A 14,405-nucleotide genomic window follows, 5' to 3' on the forward strand; every position below is an offset into this window, starting at 1 on the left:
GTTTACTCAAATTCATGTGTTTGAAGGCAGATAAGTGAATACTTTTAGCAATATAGTGTATATTTGGATGCTCCTACTGCTGCATTGCATTAAAATCTTTCTACAAAATTAAAGCAAGTAGCTTTTTTCATTAAACAGGAGCCCCAACACAACCCGGTGACACAAATCAAACACACCATGCAATCAATAAAAACAAACTTTATTTTTTAAAGGTATAAACTGAACAGCCAAAGAAATATTTACAGGACAGCACAAAACACAAACAAGTGGATTACAAAATACGCCTAGAAGCTAAGAACAAATACTATTAAAACTAGACTTGTATACCAGCTTTTTTTCCCCTTCTCTTTGAAATAATACGATTTTTTTTTTTTTTTTTTTTTAAATAAACAATGGTGAGTTTTTGTTTATGTCTTTTTTTTAAATTTAAAGGTTACAGATTGCTGGTCCAAGGTCCATATATGAGGTGAGTGTAAATGCAGCTGAACTTCAACAGATAAAATGAGTGCAATATTACCTGCATGGCACACTACAACATTTATGACTCATCTTTTCGAAATAACAATTTGAGAACTATTATTTAAAAATCTTCATCTGAATCTGAGTCCAGGTTGTAGGTGATGGGTTTCCGGGCCCGTGAGGGTTTATCCCGTGGTGCTGCAGCTACAGGAGCGGCTTCTTCAGGGTCTGAAACCTGGAAACTCTCATCCTCTTCCCACTTCTTGCTCTTCTGTAGCAGAAAAGGAGATTAAAAGGATTAACAGTGATTATATTAGCACAGGATGCATACAGGAAACCTTTAAAATCTAAACATGTGTAGCAGAGAATCATTTGTTCTACTTAAGTCAGTAGTTTTATTTCAAATGTCACCATTTAAAAAGCTACTTTTATTCTTTTAATAGCTTCATTGTTGAGCCACTTTTTCGTGGTCAGAGTTTATAGTATTTCATTTTATATTTAGAGTTTTACTTCCTGAGGTTGGGCTACTGTACTGCAGGAATATGCCAACTTCTGAAATACTTGAATCACATCTTATGACGTAACACATAAATAGAAAACGAGTGTTCAGTATAAAAACTGACCTTGGTGCCAGCAGTCGTCTTGGATTTGAGTCGTGACATGAGGTCATCTGAGGAGCTGCTGTCAGAGTCATCACTGAGGTTCTTTTTACGTTTAAGAACAGGTTTCTGTTTTGTGACGGGAGCTTTCTTTTCAATCTCTGAGTCGCTAGAGTCGAATGACGGGACATTCTTGGCAGCAGGAGCCCTGGACGCAGGTTTGGGTTTAGAGAGAGCATCCAAGATAGATGGCTGCTTCACATCTAGAGAAAAAAGAAAAAAAAAAAAACGACATTCCAAAGATAAATTTGTTGATTTCTTTGTTTTATAATGATCATGTGCTCAAATCTACCTGTGACCTTTATAAGACCAAACAAACATCTGTGTTACCTGCAGCCTTCTTCTTGGATGCAGCTGGTTTCTTGGCAGCGGCGGGCTTCTTCGGTGCGGCCTCTTTGGTTTTACGTTGAGTTGGAGGCTTGGATGCTGGCTCCTGATCGTCTGACAGAGCTGTAAAGTGCCACAGAGACAAAATATCCAGTCCTCAGAGCCTTGGCCCCACATTTCGCAAATTCATCAAACTATGATCCTAAATGAAAATACTTACAGCTCGACTTTGTGTCTGTTTTTTTAACTGTCGATTTGCTTTTTGCTACCTTCTTCCTGCAGACAAAAGACAAGGTTTGTTTTTAAGGTACATTAAAACAAAAGAAAGATACGTTTTAAGGTTTTTCTTATACTCACGTGGGTTCTGGAGCTTTGGGAGGCGGAGCTGGAGAGTCCACATCATTGTCCGACACAGTGCTGGGATCTGGGGCGAAGCTTGCATCATCATCGTCACTTATTAAAGCCTTCCTTTTTGGAGCGTCCTTCTTCCCCCAGTCATCAAAATCATCTTCACTGTCAGACATGCTGTACTTCACCGCAGCTTAAACAGTAAAAAAAGAACAAAATGAAAAGGCAGCTTTAGTAATGCTGCGCTTTGTCAAAGAAAACAAGCATGAGAAGCTGAGGTGTTAAAATGCTGCTCAAAAACCCTTCAATTTGGCTCATTTCCAGATAAGTTAATAATCTTAATAATAAACACCTTCATTTAGAAAAAGCATTTTATGTTTACTCTATTATCTTGGTCTAATATTTACATTTTTTAATTATCTAAAACACTTAGGTGTGACAAACATAACATAAATAAATAGGAAATCACACCACTTAAAGAGTTATCCATCAGCAGAGGAAGCAGTGTGGGCCATCAAGCAGATTCACCTTTGGTTTTCCGTTCTACGCGCTCTCTGGGGGCAGCCGCTTCCTCTGCCTCTACTTCACTGTCCGACAGGCCGACATCCTCATCTGACCACGCGTTTTTCTTGGGCTTCTTGGTAACAGGCTTGAACTGAAGAGTGGTCTGCTTGCCCGTCTTTGATGCTGCTGCACACGAGAAATGCACTTCTTTATGAACTTAAACAACAATGTAAAATTTAAGTGCAAACTGATATTTATTATAGCAACTTGCTTATGATTATCAACATTTTTGAGTGAATGTTATAGCAAGCACCAAATTTTACACAATCCAGTTTTGTGTGCATGAAGGAACGTCTGCATAGTTTGGATTAGGTTGTTGAAAACATAATCTAAACTTTAATTCCCCAAAAATGGAGTTTGTATCCATGTTGGCGGAGTACAATATCATTTAGTTGAGAGCCGGAAATTTTCAAAACTTGAGGCTAATTTTGATTTTGCTCCAGCGAGGATTGTGGAGGTCAAGTCTGCAAAATGTGTATTGTTACAGGTTTGCCACTAGATCTCACTAAAGAGCTTCGTGGTTACACCAGTAAGCAGAGGTGTGTGATCATAGTTGAAATGATTTCCAGGCGATATCCTGAACAGTCATTTCTACCTTTTTCTGCTGCTTGGGTCTTGGTTTTCTTGCTCAGCCGTGCAGCTAAGCCCGTTTCCTCAACCGGCTCTGTATTTTCTGCATCCTCTCCAAACTCCATCTTCATCACAACATCTTCACTCTTCAGAGACAGAAATGAGGTCAAGAAAAATGTTACTTTTGGGCAGTTTGTTGTTCTGAATGTGTTAATGTAAAAAACAGTTTATATGCACAATCACATATGAAAACATACCTTGATTTTCTTTCCTCTCTTGCCCTCTCCTTTCTTCAGATCAGCCTTCCTGTTAGCTTCAGCCTTCATGGTGCTGGTGACACGTGGAATGACGCGGCGGCCCTGTGGAGTGGGCAAAGTCTCCTTTTTCACCTTTACTGCTTTGCCTTTTCCAGTTTTTACAGGAAGGGTGGCATTTTCCTTTTCCTTTGCCTCAACCCGCTAAACACAAGAAGAAGAAAAATACATCACAAGTTTGACCAGGAGCAAAAGCACCGATCACAGTTGTTCTTTAGATATAACATTATCACAATCTGATCACATGACTAACAAAGTGCACCGATTGGATATAAAGCAGAAAAAGGAAAAGAAAAGAGGAAGACAGAAAAGATCCAGTACCGCCAGTTCCTCAGAGAAGGCAGCAAGGTCCTCCCTCCACAGGTCTGCTGGACTCTTTTTCTTTAGGGTGTTTAGCTCTGTCACCTGTACAAGAGTTAGGACAGAAACACACGACCTTAACACAGGAGCTAATAATCTACCATTTCAAGCTTAAAGCATCACTAAGTTTGCCGCATAGCTCACCTTAGCATCCCTCTGTTTGCACAGCTCCTCCTTTTTCTCTTTTGTCAAGAACCACATGGGCATGCTCAGCAGATAATTGTAGTCCGGTCCAGTCGAGTCGTCTTTTTCTCCTCCTTCCCCCTCCTCCTCTTCCTCCTCCATCTCCTCCTCATTCTAAGAGAGTTCACACAGATGGTTATTTAACATCCCTCTCTGTTGTAGCTGAACTTTGTTGGAACTGTCGGAATCAGAGTGTCCCACCTTCTCCTGAGCCTGTTTCCAAGTCTTGACTGGGTCGGAGTCGTAGCCCATCTGTTGGAGCATGCGGATCAGCTCCTTCTTTGGCTTGTTCTCTGCACACACACGGACAGCATTAACACTAATCAAGGAACAACCAAACTAACTATGAATAACTATATCAGAAGATATACAGGATTTTCCACTGTTATTGAAAAATGTGCTTGAAAACAAACAAACAAACAAACAAACAACAACACAGAATCTATTTGAAACTTTGCACTTACCAATGACCAAGGTGCCCTGAATTTTCTCCAGGATGAAGCGAGCCTGGTTGCTGAGCTTGGCGCTCTCTGCTCCCAGCATGCCTGCCAACCAGTCCTTTCTCAGCACGTAGTACTTCATCCTCAACTCAAAGAAATCTCTGATGATATCCTGCACAGACTCATACTTTTTCAGGCTACCCACGTGGTCAAACAGAACCTGGAAAACAAAGGGAAAAATGCTGATGCTTCACAGGGTTTGGAAATATGTGGATAAATGTTTGAAATTTCACAGGAAAGCAATAGACGACTTTATTCATCCTGCTGTGAATGTGTGCAAATAAGTGGCAATCATTACCATCGAGTTGCAGGTGAGGGGGCTCTGCAGCTTGAAGACTTTATGGAGGCCAGCAGCCTCAGCCTCCCTCAGCTTCTCTTCTGTCATCTTGACCACAAAGCGCACCGTGGTGTCAGTGTGGTAGTCCTTGTAGTCTGTGATGAGAGGAGGAACCTTCTCTGTGCCATTCAGCATCGGCTCCAGCACATTCTCCTTGTAAGCCTAGACGAGAAAGTACATGAAGAGTTCAGCAAAAGGGTAAGAGGGTATTTATTTGAGTCAATCTAATAAACACTATGCGTACATATGGCAAAATGTTCTGGAAATGACTTAATTGACCAACCTGTGTCCATGTTTTTACAGGCAATTCAGAGATTTCAATAGTGGTCGAATCAAGGATGGAGATCTCTCCACTATTCAAGTACTGGTTATCCATCACCTGCTCAATTGTGCCTCTGAAGTCTTTATAATTTGGAAGCTGTAGGAGGAAAAACAAGCACTTAGTTTTTGCACAGCAAATCACCCAACATGGCAGATCTCAGGAAACCATCCTGACCATGGGCAGAGGTTCCTCGCCGTCGAGCATACGGTTGATGTTGCTGATGATCTCACGAATGTCGTAGTTTGGAATCTTGCTGGCCCAACCTGTGCCGATGCCTTCGGCTCCGTTCACAAGCACAGTGGGGATGATGGGAATGTACCATTCAGGCTCTACGCGCTGGTTGTCATCATAGTTATACTTGAGCAGGTTGTCATCCACTGCTGGGAAAACAAGGCGGGCGAGGGGGCTAGAAGTAAAGATTGGTGGGAGAATTTTCGTTAGTGACTCAGTAACTAATCCATGTAAAAAACTGTCCCCATTTTTTTAGATTCATGAAAAAAAGTGCAGAACATGGGCTGATAGTTCTACACACTTACATACAACTCATTCATCCACAATGCATGATGTAGCAGTGCAAGAAGTGACAGCGGTTTAACTACAATAAGCCTTCTTAACACTGACCAATAGTAGCCTCTTTTCGGTTGCTGGCTCCCTACATAAGCACTTCGTTATTAAATCTATGAGAAATCCTGCGTACCTGAGCATAGTGAAGATGTATCGAGGGCTGGCAGAGTCCTTGCCACCGTGCAATCTGGTTCCAAACTGTCCCAGAGGCTGCAAGAGATTCATGTTGTTGCTTCCCACAAAGTTCTGGGCTAAACCAATGATGGTCATCATCAGAGAGACCTGAAAACAAGAAAGAGTTTAGAGTAAATACAACAGAAACAGCTATGTACAGCCAGAATGACTTGCATTGTTTTTTTAAATCTTTCTATGAAAGATCACTGCTTCTACTTTCCTTTAAATAAACTTTATTTTACCGGAACCTTCTCCATGTGTAACAATTCAAGTTCTGGCAAAATTGACAGCTACCCTTAGATATAAGAATTTGATGGCTAATAACATACAGTATTCAAAAGCAAAGCCTATTTAAAAAGAAGTGAACATTTTTCTGAACATAAAAATGATACAGTTAAACTGAAAAGTCAAACCAAGAATCTAAATTAGAAACACACTGACAAAACCCACACATTAAAGCCACCTCACCTCTCCATGGTGATAGGCCGACATCTCAGCCACTGAGCCTGCCAGCTGTGCCACCTTCACCTCTCGCTTGTCGTTCCTCTTGAAACAACAGTACAACACCTTCCTCTGACCTGGTTTCAGTCCTGATGTAAACACAAATGCATCCAGACATTAGACCAGCGGTTCACAACCTTTTACACCTGTCAAGAAGACTCAGCAAACCCTTCCCTGAACACATGCTCAAATGACTTAAATTTTAAACTGGATCTGGACAACTCTCAGCTTTCTATTTCTCCATAATTAGTTAATGGCTTTAAATCTTTCCTTTTTTCTTAATTATCATTATTTCACGTACCATCCACCAGGCAGGGAATGGACCTCTCGTTATCAGAGTTGGAGAAAAGTACCAGCTCCTTGTTGACGAAGTCATTGTACGACAGGGACTTGGTTGACTGACCGTACAGGTACTCCTGCAAAGAGACAGTAAAACAGTCAAACTTAACAGAACAGAAACAAGATATTGAGTTCACCAGTTGCACAGACATTACCTCAGGCAGGTTGTGCTCTCTGCGCTGGCGTCTGTTAATCATAAAGTTGGTAAGCCACTCTTTTCGCTCTTCCACTTTCTTCTTGCTAAAGGCCTTCCCAGAGAGAAAAAAAGAATTGTAAAAACAGACCCAAGAACTAATGCTCCAACTGTTAGTCATGGCCTACAGGATGTTTAAAAAGTCCAGATCAAATATAAATTGGCCAAGGAATGATCGACACAGATGGCTAACATCTTACAAGGGTGATAGCTTCATCGTCTTCAGGTCCTGAGTACTTGAATGGGATACGATGTCTCTGCATATCAGAGAAGTACTCCTTGGCTTCCTGCGATGTGCTGGTTCCCAAACCTAGATGGGCAATAGCCACAAAAGAAAAAAAGAGATGGTACAAGTTACAACAAAACAATATAGAAACTATAACAATGACAATGGCCATATGCATTATGTGTTGCTTACTTGTCCGTTTTACTACCACACAGGGGTTTGTAACAAACCTTTGTAGTATTTTATTTTCCAAGATTTGTGGTTTTGCTGGCTCTCCTTCCATGCATTGAATTCAGGAATACTGTAGAAAGACAGCTGATTTTTCTTGAAAGACGCCTGAAGAGACACAGAAATAAGATGTCCATCACCATGGTTCTTGACGCATAGTCATTTAAAGCTTTTCACATTTTAACATTATTAGAAAAAATGTGGATTTTTAATTTAAAAGTAACTTGGAATTAAAAAGAAAAAGGGGGGGGGGGGGGACCAAGCTTTCCATTAAGCTCTGAGTATTCTGAGGTTTTGACAGCAGATGGCAGTATCGTTTCAAATTTCCAACATGGTTAAAAACTCAGTCACATTAACAAATAAGCACATGCCATAGCTCAACTGTGCATCTCTCAGGTGTCTTTGAGGGAAGAAAAACAAAACAAATGTGTGCATGTTGTGAAGAATGCTCATAAGAACAATAAGATCTTAGAACAGGGGTGGGCAATTCCAGGCCTCCAGGGCCGGTGTCCCTCCAGGTTTTAGATGTATCCTTGAACCAACACAGCTGATTTAAATGGCTAAATTAGCTCCTCAACATGTCCTGAAGTTCTCCAGAGGCCTGGTAACAAACTAATCATGTGATTCAGGTGTGTTGACCCAAGGTGAGATCTAAAACCTGCAGGACACCAGCCCTCGGGGCCTGGAATTGCCCACCACTGTCTTAGAAGAACAAACTCATATTACTTGGTTGTAGGGATGGGTACCCTAACGGTAGTAACCAGACCGAAAAGCAGCGCACATTTCATTGCTTTATTTCGGAGCTTTTTTTTTTCCCCCTGAGATGTCATACACTTTGGATTCCAGCCAATCATTTTACCTTTGCAAGCTTAGTAGTCGGGCCCAGGTACGTACGTTCTTTTAGAGCAGAGCTACAGATTAAAAATGCCCAAAGCGAAGCGGTCAAAGTCTGGCTGTACTTCACAGCAAAAGATGCAAACTCAGCAGCCTGCAACAAGTGCTTTAAGGTGATACTGTGCAAAGGAGGTAACACCTCGAATCTGATGAAACATCTGGCGACGTACAGCATTTTGTTAAAAGCCGAGAACTGCGCCGTATTTGATAGCGCAGACACACCGAGCGCATCTACTGCGGGTGGGTTGCCTGTTATGCAACATCCCCCAAAAACCCGAAGAGGAGAGTCCTGGCCCCTAGCCCTGCCAGTGTAGCAGAAATGATGACGGATGATGATGGCAGCAGCAGCTGTTCTTCTCTGCGTGAGTAGCTTAATGTTGTTAGTGTGTAATTTACGTTGAGTAGGCTAACCGCGTTATTACATTAATGCATGTAAGGTGAACTAGCAAACACCGTCGTAGTTACATGCGGCTGTCTTCTTGTTTGATGGCAGATACTCCCTTCACCCTGGCCAAAAAGGCTAAAATGACCAAAGAAAAAGTGGAAAACAGCTAAACATGAGAGGTTTTTGGACAAAGTTTGTTTTTTTCCATTGTTTAAGCACTGCTTCCAGCCAAGAGTGATGCCATAAATCCCCTATAGCTGCAGAAAAGGCTAACATTGTTATCTTTTTACAAAAAAAAAAAAACAGCTGAAAATGAGGTTTTTGGACCAATTTTGTGTTCTCCATTCTTTAAGCGCCAGTTCGAGCACCATTTCAAATGTACCGGTTTGGTACTGGTATCGGATAAAACCTAAACAATACCCATCCCTACTCGGTTGTGTTGTAACAACAAAACATGGCACATCACAACTCTCTCTATTGCTATTGTAGGTATGAAGTTGTAAGCGATCCATGTCTGAATGAAAGAACACATCATGTAAACTGCCAGATGAAGCCAACAATATTGCACATGGCAAGTCTGCAAAGGGCTTTTTAGAGCATCTACATACCTTGATGATGGGAGTGATGAACTCTTCCAGGAAGTTGTGACGCAGCAGCGAAGGCCAGTTGTGGTGGATGAAGTTGATCAACAAGCCCTTAATGTGGGAGCCGTCTTGATCCTGTGACAATAACACAGGTCAGATATATTGCAACAAAGTAATTGTGTGTGAGTGATGACAAAAAAGGGTTAGTAAAGTGCTCTGTGACAACATTAGTAGCGCTAAAATAGTTTTTAATAGTGGGCTGGGATTTTGAAGTCCGTCTTTAACATGCATCCATCCACCAATTTAGATTCTATTTCCCCATATATGTGAGAGGACATGTGGATTGTTACTAGAAATCGTAGTGATGATCCTGTTTTTCCCATCTGAAAGTCAGTGTTGGCAAATGATGAACAAAATTCATAAGCCTTGCTCGATGAAGAAAAACTAAAAATTCACTCAAACATCCATCTGAGGCTCATATGAAGCTTCAGCTGCCCCACTAATCTAAATTGAGTCATAGCTTTCAAAGTCATGCTCAGTGAAAATTACTTAGTAGCTCTCTTCACAGCTGTAGGGGAAGGATACCTTCCTCAGGTTAAGTGCATGTTTCCTCTTAAAACTGGGCTCACAGTTAACATTACACTGGATTTGTACCTGCTCTAACCACCATTTGTTCCTGCAGCACCTTATGAAAGGCTTCAGGGCCAGTATGGACAGAAAACCATTATGGTCACAAAGACCTATTCTTACATATATGTAGGCACAGAAACATGAACATCCTGAATATTATCAACACAAATAAGACACGGGAAGATAGGAAAGGAGTGAAAATAAAGATCAGCCAAAACACCTGATCTGTCATGATCATGATCTTGCCGTAGCGCAGACTCTTGAGGGATTCTGGGTCACTGTAGTTCTTTTTGTACTGAAGACCGATGATTTTGATGATGTTGTTGATTTCTGCGTTTTCCATAATCTGATTAGAAAAAAAAAATCAAACAAGTTTTACTTACAGCTGTTAAATAAATAGATGATTCAAGCAATCATTATTTTTGCTAGCCTAACCTGTTTATGTGAAGCCTCCCGGACATTGAGCATTTTTCCTCTGAGAGGGAAGACGCCATAGCGGTCCCTTCCGACCACTCCCAGCCCAGACACAGCAAGTGTCTTGGCTGAGTCTCCCTCTGTAAGAATCAGCGTGCAGCCAATGGAGTTCTTCCCACCTGTGAGAAAATATAGTGAGTACAGTAGGACTGCAGGTCATCTCCATTCTCGGGATGCTGGACTGTACCGACTGCGGCGCACATTACCTGCATCGTTGGCATCATCCAGTTTTGGCACACCTTTGATTTTTGTGTGTTTAACAGCCGAGCACTTCTTGTTGAGCTGGGACTGAGCCTTGAACTTCACCCAGTTCATGATACTTTCCACAATCCCACAAGATGTGGCCTAAGTGCAACAAAGGATGGACACCAGTTAGTGAAATCGATGAATGATTAAACTTGTGAGAAATACACTGCTGGTGGCTTTTCATCAGCACCTGTTTAATGAACTTGTCACTCAGGGGACACTTGGAGCCAAAGCTCTTCTGCTGCAGAGTCATATTCTCTTTGGTCTGAGAGTCGAAGGTGGGGTTTTCAATCAGGCAGTTGACAAACAGCCACATATGGTTCTTCACCTAAATGGAAAAAAAACGTGAAGCGCACTCAGTTGTGCATTTTGTTAACAAACATTTTTACGGAATACACTTACATATTCATTTTCATTAAAAAAAATAAATAAAATGAATACCTGGAAAGGCTTGACTGTCACCCCAGCTTTGTTCTTCTTCTTCACCACTTCAATGAGCTTGCTAACTACCTGGTCAGCCACATAATCAATGTGCCTGCCTCCCTAAAGTCCAGAGGACAAAAACAAGATCCATTTAGAGAATAAACACCGTAGGTCTTAATCATAATGATACAAAGTGGCTGGAGAGCAGCCGGATTTCTGCTTGGCTGCCAAGAGAGCTCAGTCTAGTTCAATCATTCTTAAACTATTTCAGAGCTGCTCAAAGATGTAAATTTAGACAGCTTTCCAACAAACTTAATCATTTAAATTACTGATTTAACAACAGCCTACACATAGACACAATATATGCATTAGATCAAATCCAATGCACTGAGTTATTACCTTTGTTGTGGCAATGCTGTTGACAAAGCTGACTTGCTGGAAACCTTTCTCGCTCATGGTGAGGCAGACCTCCCAGCGCTCGTTGACAGTCTCATGGATGACAGTAAGAGGACCACCCAGTTCATCCACCTTGTCTTTCACATACATGTCCACATAGCTACGGAAACCTGTAACCTTAAGTGTGAAGTTCATACAGTTTATATCAGTTTTCAATGCATTTTAGCCTGAACAAATTAGGACGTAACATGTAAGATTTGTCTTGCTGACATCAAATATTTCATTAAATGAAGTTAGTAGAAATAATTTTAAGTCAGGTAAGTGACTACTTTTTACAAGTCCACAAAAAGCTTTGGATTTTAGGTTTAACTTTGTGAATGAAGTCTTCAGTCAACATTTAAAATACACATAATATATTAAAAAGCTTAATAAAATTACTTCCCAAAACATTAAGAGTTAACGGAAAAAAGTTAAAGATCACAGTAACTTACTGGTAGCTTCTTGCTATTGAAGAACACCCGGACACCCTTAGCGGATCCAGCAATATCATAGGCTCTCCTGGTCATCAGAGCCACTGTGTCTTTGTCAAGGATGCTCATCTTAAACTTGGCCAGATCTGGTCTGAAGGTGATGCAAGTGTATTCCTCTCCATCAAACGGTTTGATGCTAGCCTCCCCTGCTTTGCCCATGTTGTCATACCAAGTCTATGGAAGACATGGGCATAACAGAAAATGACATTCTCCCCAATCAAGACATAAAAATGAAAGTGGGAAATGAGGTCGATCTTCCTTCATACCTGCTTGAAGCACTTCTTCGACTGTTTACAAGCAGTCTCGACAGTGAACTTTGTACTGAAGATGTTGCAAAGCTTGGCACCGTATCCATTTCGTCCACCTGAAGAACATTTATAGAGTTAGGAACAGATTGAACATTAAATTAGGCTTTTTTCCTAATAAAACGCTAAAATTTCAGCATTAATTGTGTTGGACATAATGATGTTGAAGGGAGCCTTTGTAATTATACAGAATATTTTCTCATTAAGAATGACAGAAAACAATCAGTATTATATAAAGCACTCAAATGTATCAATCTTACCAGTGACTTTCTTCTCGTCATCATCATAGTTACTTGAAGTGAGGAGCTGTCCAAAGATAAGAGCAGGTACATAGACTTTCTCCACTTTGTGCTCCACCACAGGAATACCCTTCCCATTATTCCATACACTGATGGTGTTGTTTTCACTAAAAGGAACAAAAATATACACAAGCGCTTGATTTGTCAGCTGGTAGCTGTAGTAGAGTTACTTTGTATTTTAATATCTTAAACTTGGTAGTGCACCATTATACACAACTCACGGATCAATGTTGATCTTGATGCAGGACATGCCCTTATCTCTCTGCTTGTTATCAGCTGCATTTACTATGGGAAGAGAAAGTAAAATCTATTTTTACTACCGGTACATTTTACTGGAGCTAAAACACTGTTTAATAAAGGTTTGTCATGGACATCTATAATTGCAAGAGCTTTTTACTTACCAAGGATCTCATCGAAAATCTTGTAGAGCCCAGGCACAAAGGTCACATCACGGCAGTTCAGTCCAGCATCCTCATCAAACACCCACATTTGCTAAAGAAAAAAGTTAAATAATCACAAGGAGCTTGCATGTGTTCATGCAATAAGAACCATAATTGTGCAGTCAAAAAACAAAACAAACAAAAAACTGCTTTAAATATACACATGACTGTTAAAGAAATTTTAAAACTTCTTACCTGAGTGACAGGCTCAACAGAGCCTATGTAGGAGTCCGGTCTGAGCAAAATGTGCTCCAGCTGCGTCTTCTTCTGATAGATTCTCTCCACTGACAGCCGCTTAGGATCCTTCTTCAGCTTTTCCACCGGCTTGTTCTCCAAAAAGGCCTGATGAAAACGACACAAGGTTATCTTTTAAGATTCATCATTCAACACTCTTTATTGTCATCATGCATAACGAAAGCAACTGAACCTCACACAGTGCAAAAAATAAATGAAAATAATATCAATATACTGATATCTTCTATAGGCCTTGCACCGTAACGAAGATGGGACTTATCTTTGTACTGCAGGAAACCTTAATATAATGATCAACATCATCTATAGTGCTACTTGCTGACAGTTTTGCATGTTTTACTGCACAAAAACACAACAATGTAAATGTACGGGGGGAGAGAAAACACCCCCCTGAAGTTGCTTGGCTCTGATTACATTTGAGGCTCAAGGACAGGGTTTAGCTCAGTATTTAAGGACAGTTTTTATTTCAAACACAATAAATAATGCGAGGAGAATGAATGCAGGGGTAACACCATTTCAACTGGCTTAACAGCATTAGCTATAGTTAATGTTTACAAGCTGCTGTGCCAAGAGTTAGGACTAGTTGTTAAATTACTAAAAGGGACACTCTGCAAGTAGTGCATTATTACGTCTAAACATCGCGCACTATTACATTAAGCAGCTCACGACGTTAGCCAAGTGCCTTTAATTGTTTCTTAGAAGTTTAGCTTACAGTTGTAGCAGGTTAGCACGTAAGCCTAATAACACGTTAGCAGCAAATATGAAAGCGACAGTAACGTTACCTTCAACGGTTCAGCCATTCTTCTTGTATTTAATGTTAAAGCCCTTCGTTTGAAATATAGTACACTCTAGGTTTGCAACAAGCTAAATAAATCCCAGCTACCCCCAATAATAATAACGGCTGTCTGAGCTGAGGTCCCAGTATGAATATTCGAAATTTTGTGGCAACATCTCCCGCCAGCTATATTGACCAATCATACTACTGAGCGCGTGACGAATTCCTCCAATGAGAGCAGCAAATCCGTTCTTTTTCAGTTAAATAACCAATCGTAGACGGTAAAAGTGGCATGAGCCCACCCATCTCTTGTATCACAGCCAATCAGCATTCAAAAAGAAGTAACCTACGTGCATGGGAATTCAAGAACAGACAGGAAAAGGGTTAGGAGGGAAACAAAATAGCCTGTTTCCTTGATTTGGATTTAAAAAAATTCCTGTCAGCTCTATTTTGATAGTGTCTAATGAAGAAATGCGACCTATATTTTATTATTACTGTTTTGTTTTCAATGTTCTTTGAATTTTTGTTCTACAAGTACAAACGAAGCTTTTTTTCTCTGATGATTTCACGTTTCTCGTTTTTTAATAGAGGCGGACTGAGCAGT

The 14,405-nt window shown here is 40.6% G+C and overlaps 1 protein-coding gene across 2 annotated transcripts; it reads right to left on the reverse strand.

The window, feature by feature from the left end:
* Positions 1-182: 182 nt before the first annotated feature.
* Positions 183-13,991, reverse strand: top2a (DNA topoisomerase II alpha). 2 transcript variants are annotated; one of them, XM_085284123.1, is made up of 35 exons: positions 13,809-13,991; positions 12,970-13,116; positions 12,736-12,826; positions 12,556-12,619; positions 12,296-12,441; positions 11,997-12,094; positions 11,692-11,904; positions 11,204-11,377; positions 10,823-10,924; positions 10,572-10,709; positions 10,342-10,480; positions 10,097-10,254; positions 9,882-10,007; positions 9,056-9,166; positions 7,171-7,276; positions 6,915-7,024; positions 6,677-6,769; positions 6,484-6,598; positions 6,150-6,271; positions 5,641-5,789; positions 5,118-5,349; positions 4,905-5,039; positions 4,583-4,783; positions 4,249-4,444; positions 3,986-4,077; positions 3,746-3,898; positions 3,563-3,646; positions 3,185-3,385; positions 2,953-3,073; positions 2,322-2,480; positions 1,803-1,986; positions 1,666-1,721; positions 1,449-1,568; positions 1,083-1,321; positions 183-730 (listed from the first exon to the last, which is right to left on the reverse strand). In XM_085284123.1, exons 1-35 carry the CDS (start codon positions 13,824-13,826, stop codon positions 581-583), a joined length of 4,743 nt encoding a protein of 1,580 aa, XP_085140249.1. In that variant the 5' UTR covers positions 13,827-13,991; the 3' UTR covers positions 183-580. The 2 variants fall into 2 exon arrangements, with proteins under 2 accessions (XP_085140249.1, XP_085140248.1); XM_085284122.1 differs by having other exon boundaries at positions 2,322-2,483; positions 13,809-13,990.
* Between the last annotated feature and the right edge of the window lie 414 nt (positions 13,992-14,405).

Source organism: Mchenga conophoros, linkage group LG8 (assembly GCF_057382185.1).
Source record: "Mchenga conophoros isolate Kocher_MC1m ecotype Shallow Benthic linkage group LG8, M_conophoros_male_GT1.1, whole genome shotgun sequence".
Classification (NCBI taxonomy): domain Eukaryota; kingdom Metazoa; phylum Chordata; class Actinopteri; order Cichliformes; family Cichlidae; genus Mchenga; species Mchenga conophoros.

Excerpts from the sequence above, each read along its gene's own strand:
- top2a (XM_085284122.1), bottom strand. Across the intron at positions 5,350-5,640 it reads TACATCTTCACTATGCTCAG|CCCCCTCGCCCGCCTTGTTT; the intron begins GTACGCAGGATT and ends CTTTACTTCTAG. Across the intron at positions 2,484-2,952 it reads GACCCAAGCAGCAGAAAAAG|CAGCATCAAAGACGGGCAAG; the intron begins GTAGAAATGACT and ends TCTCGTGTGCAG.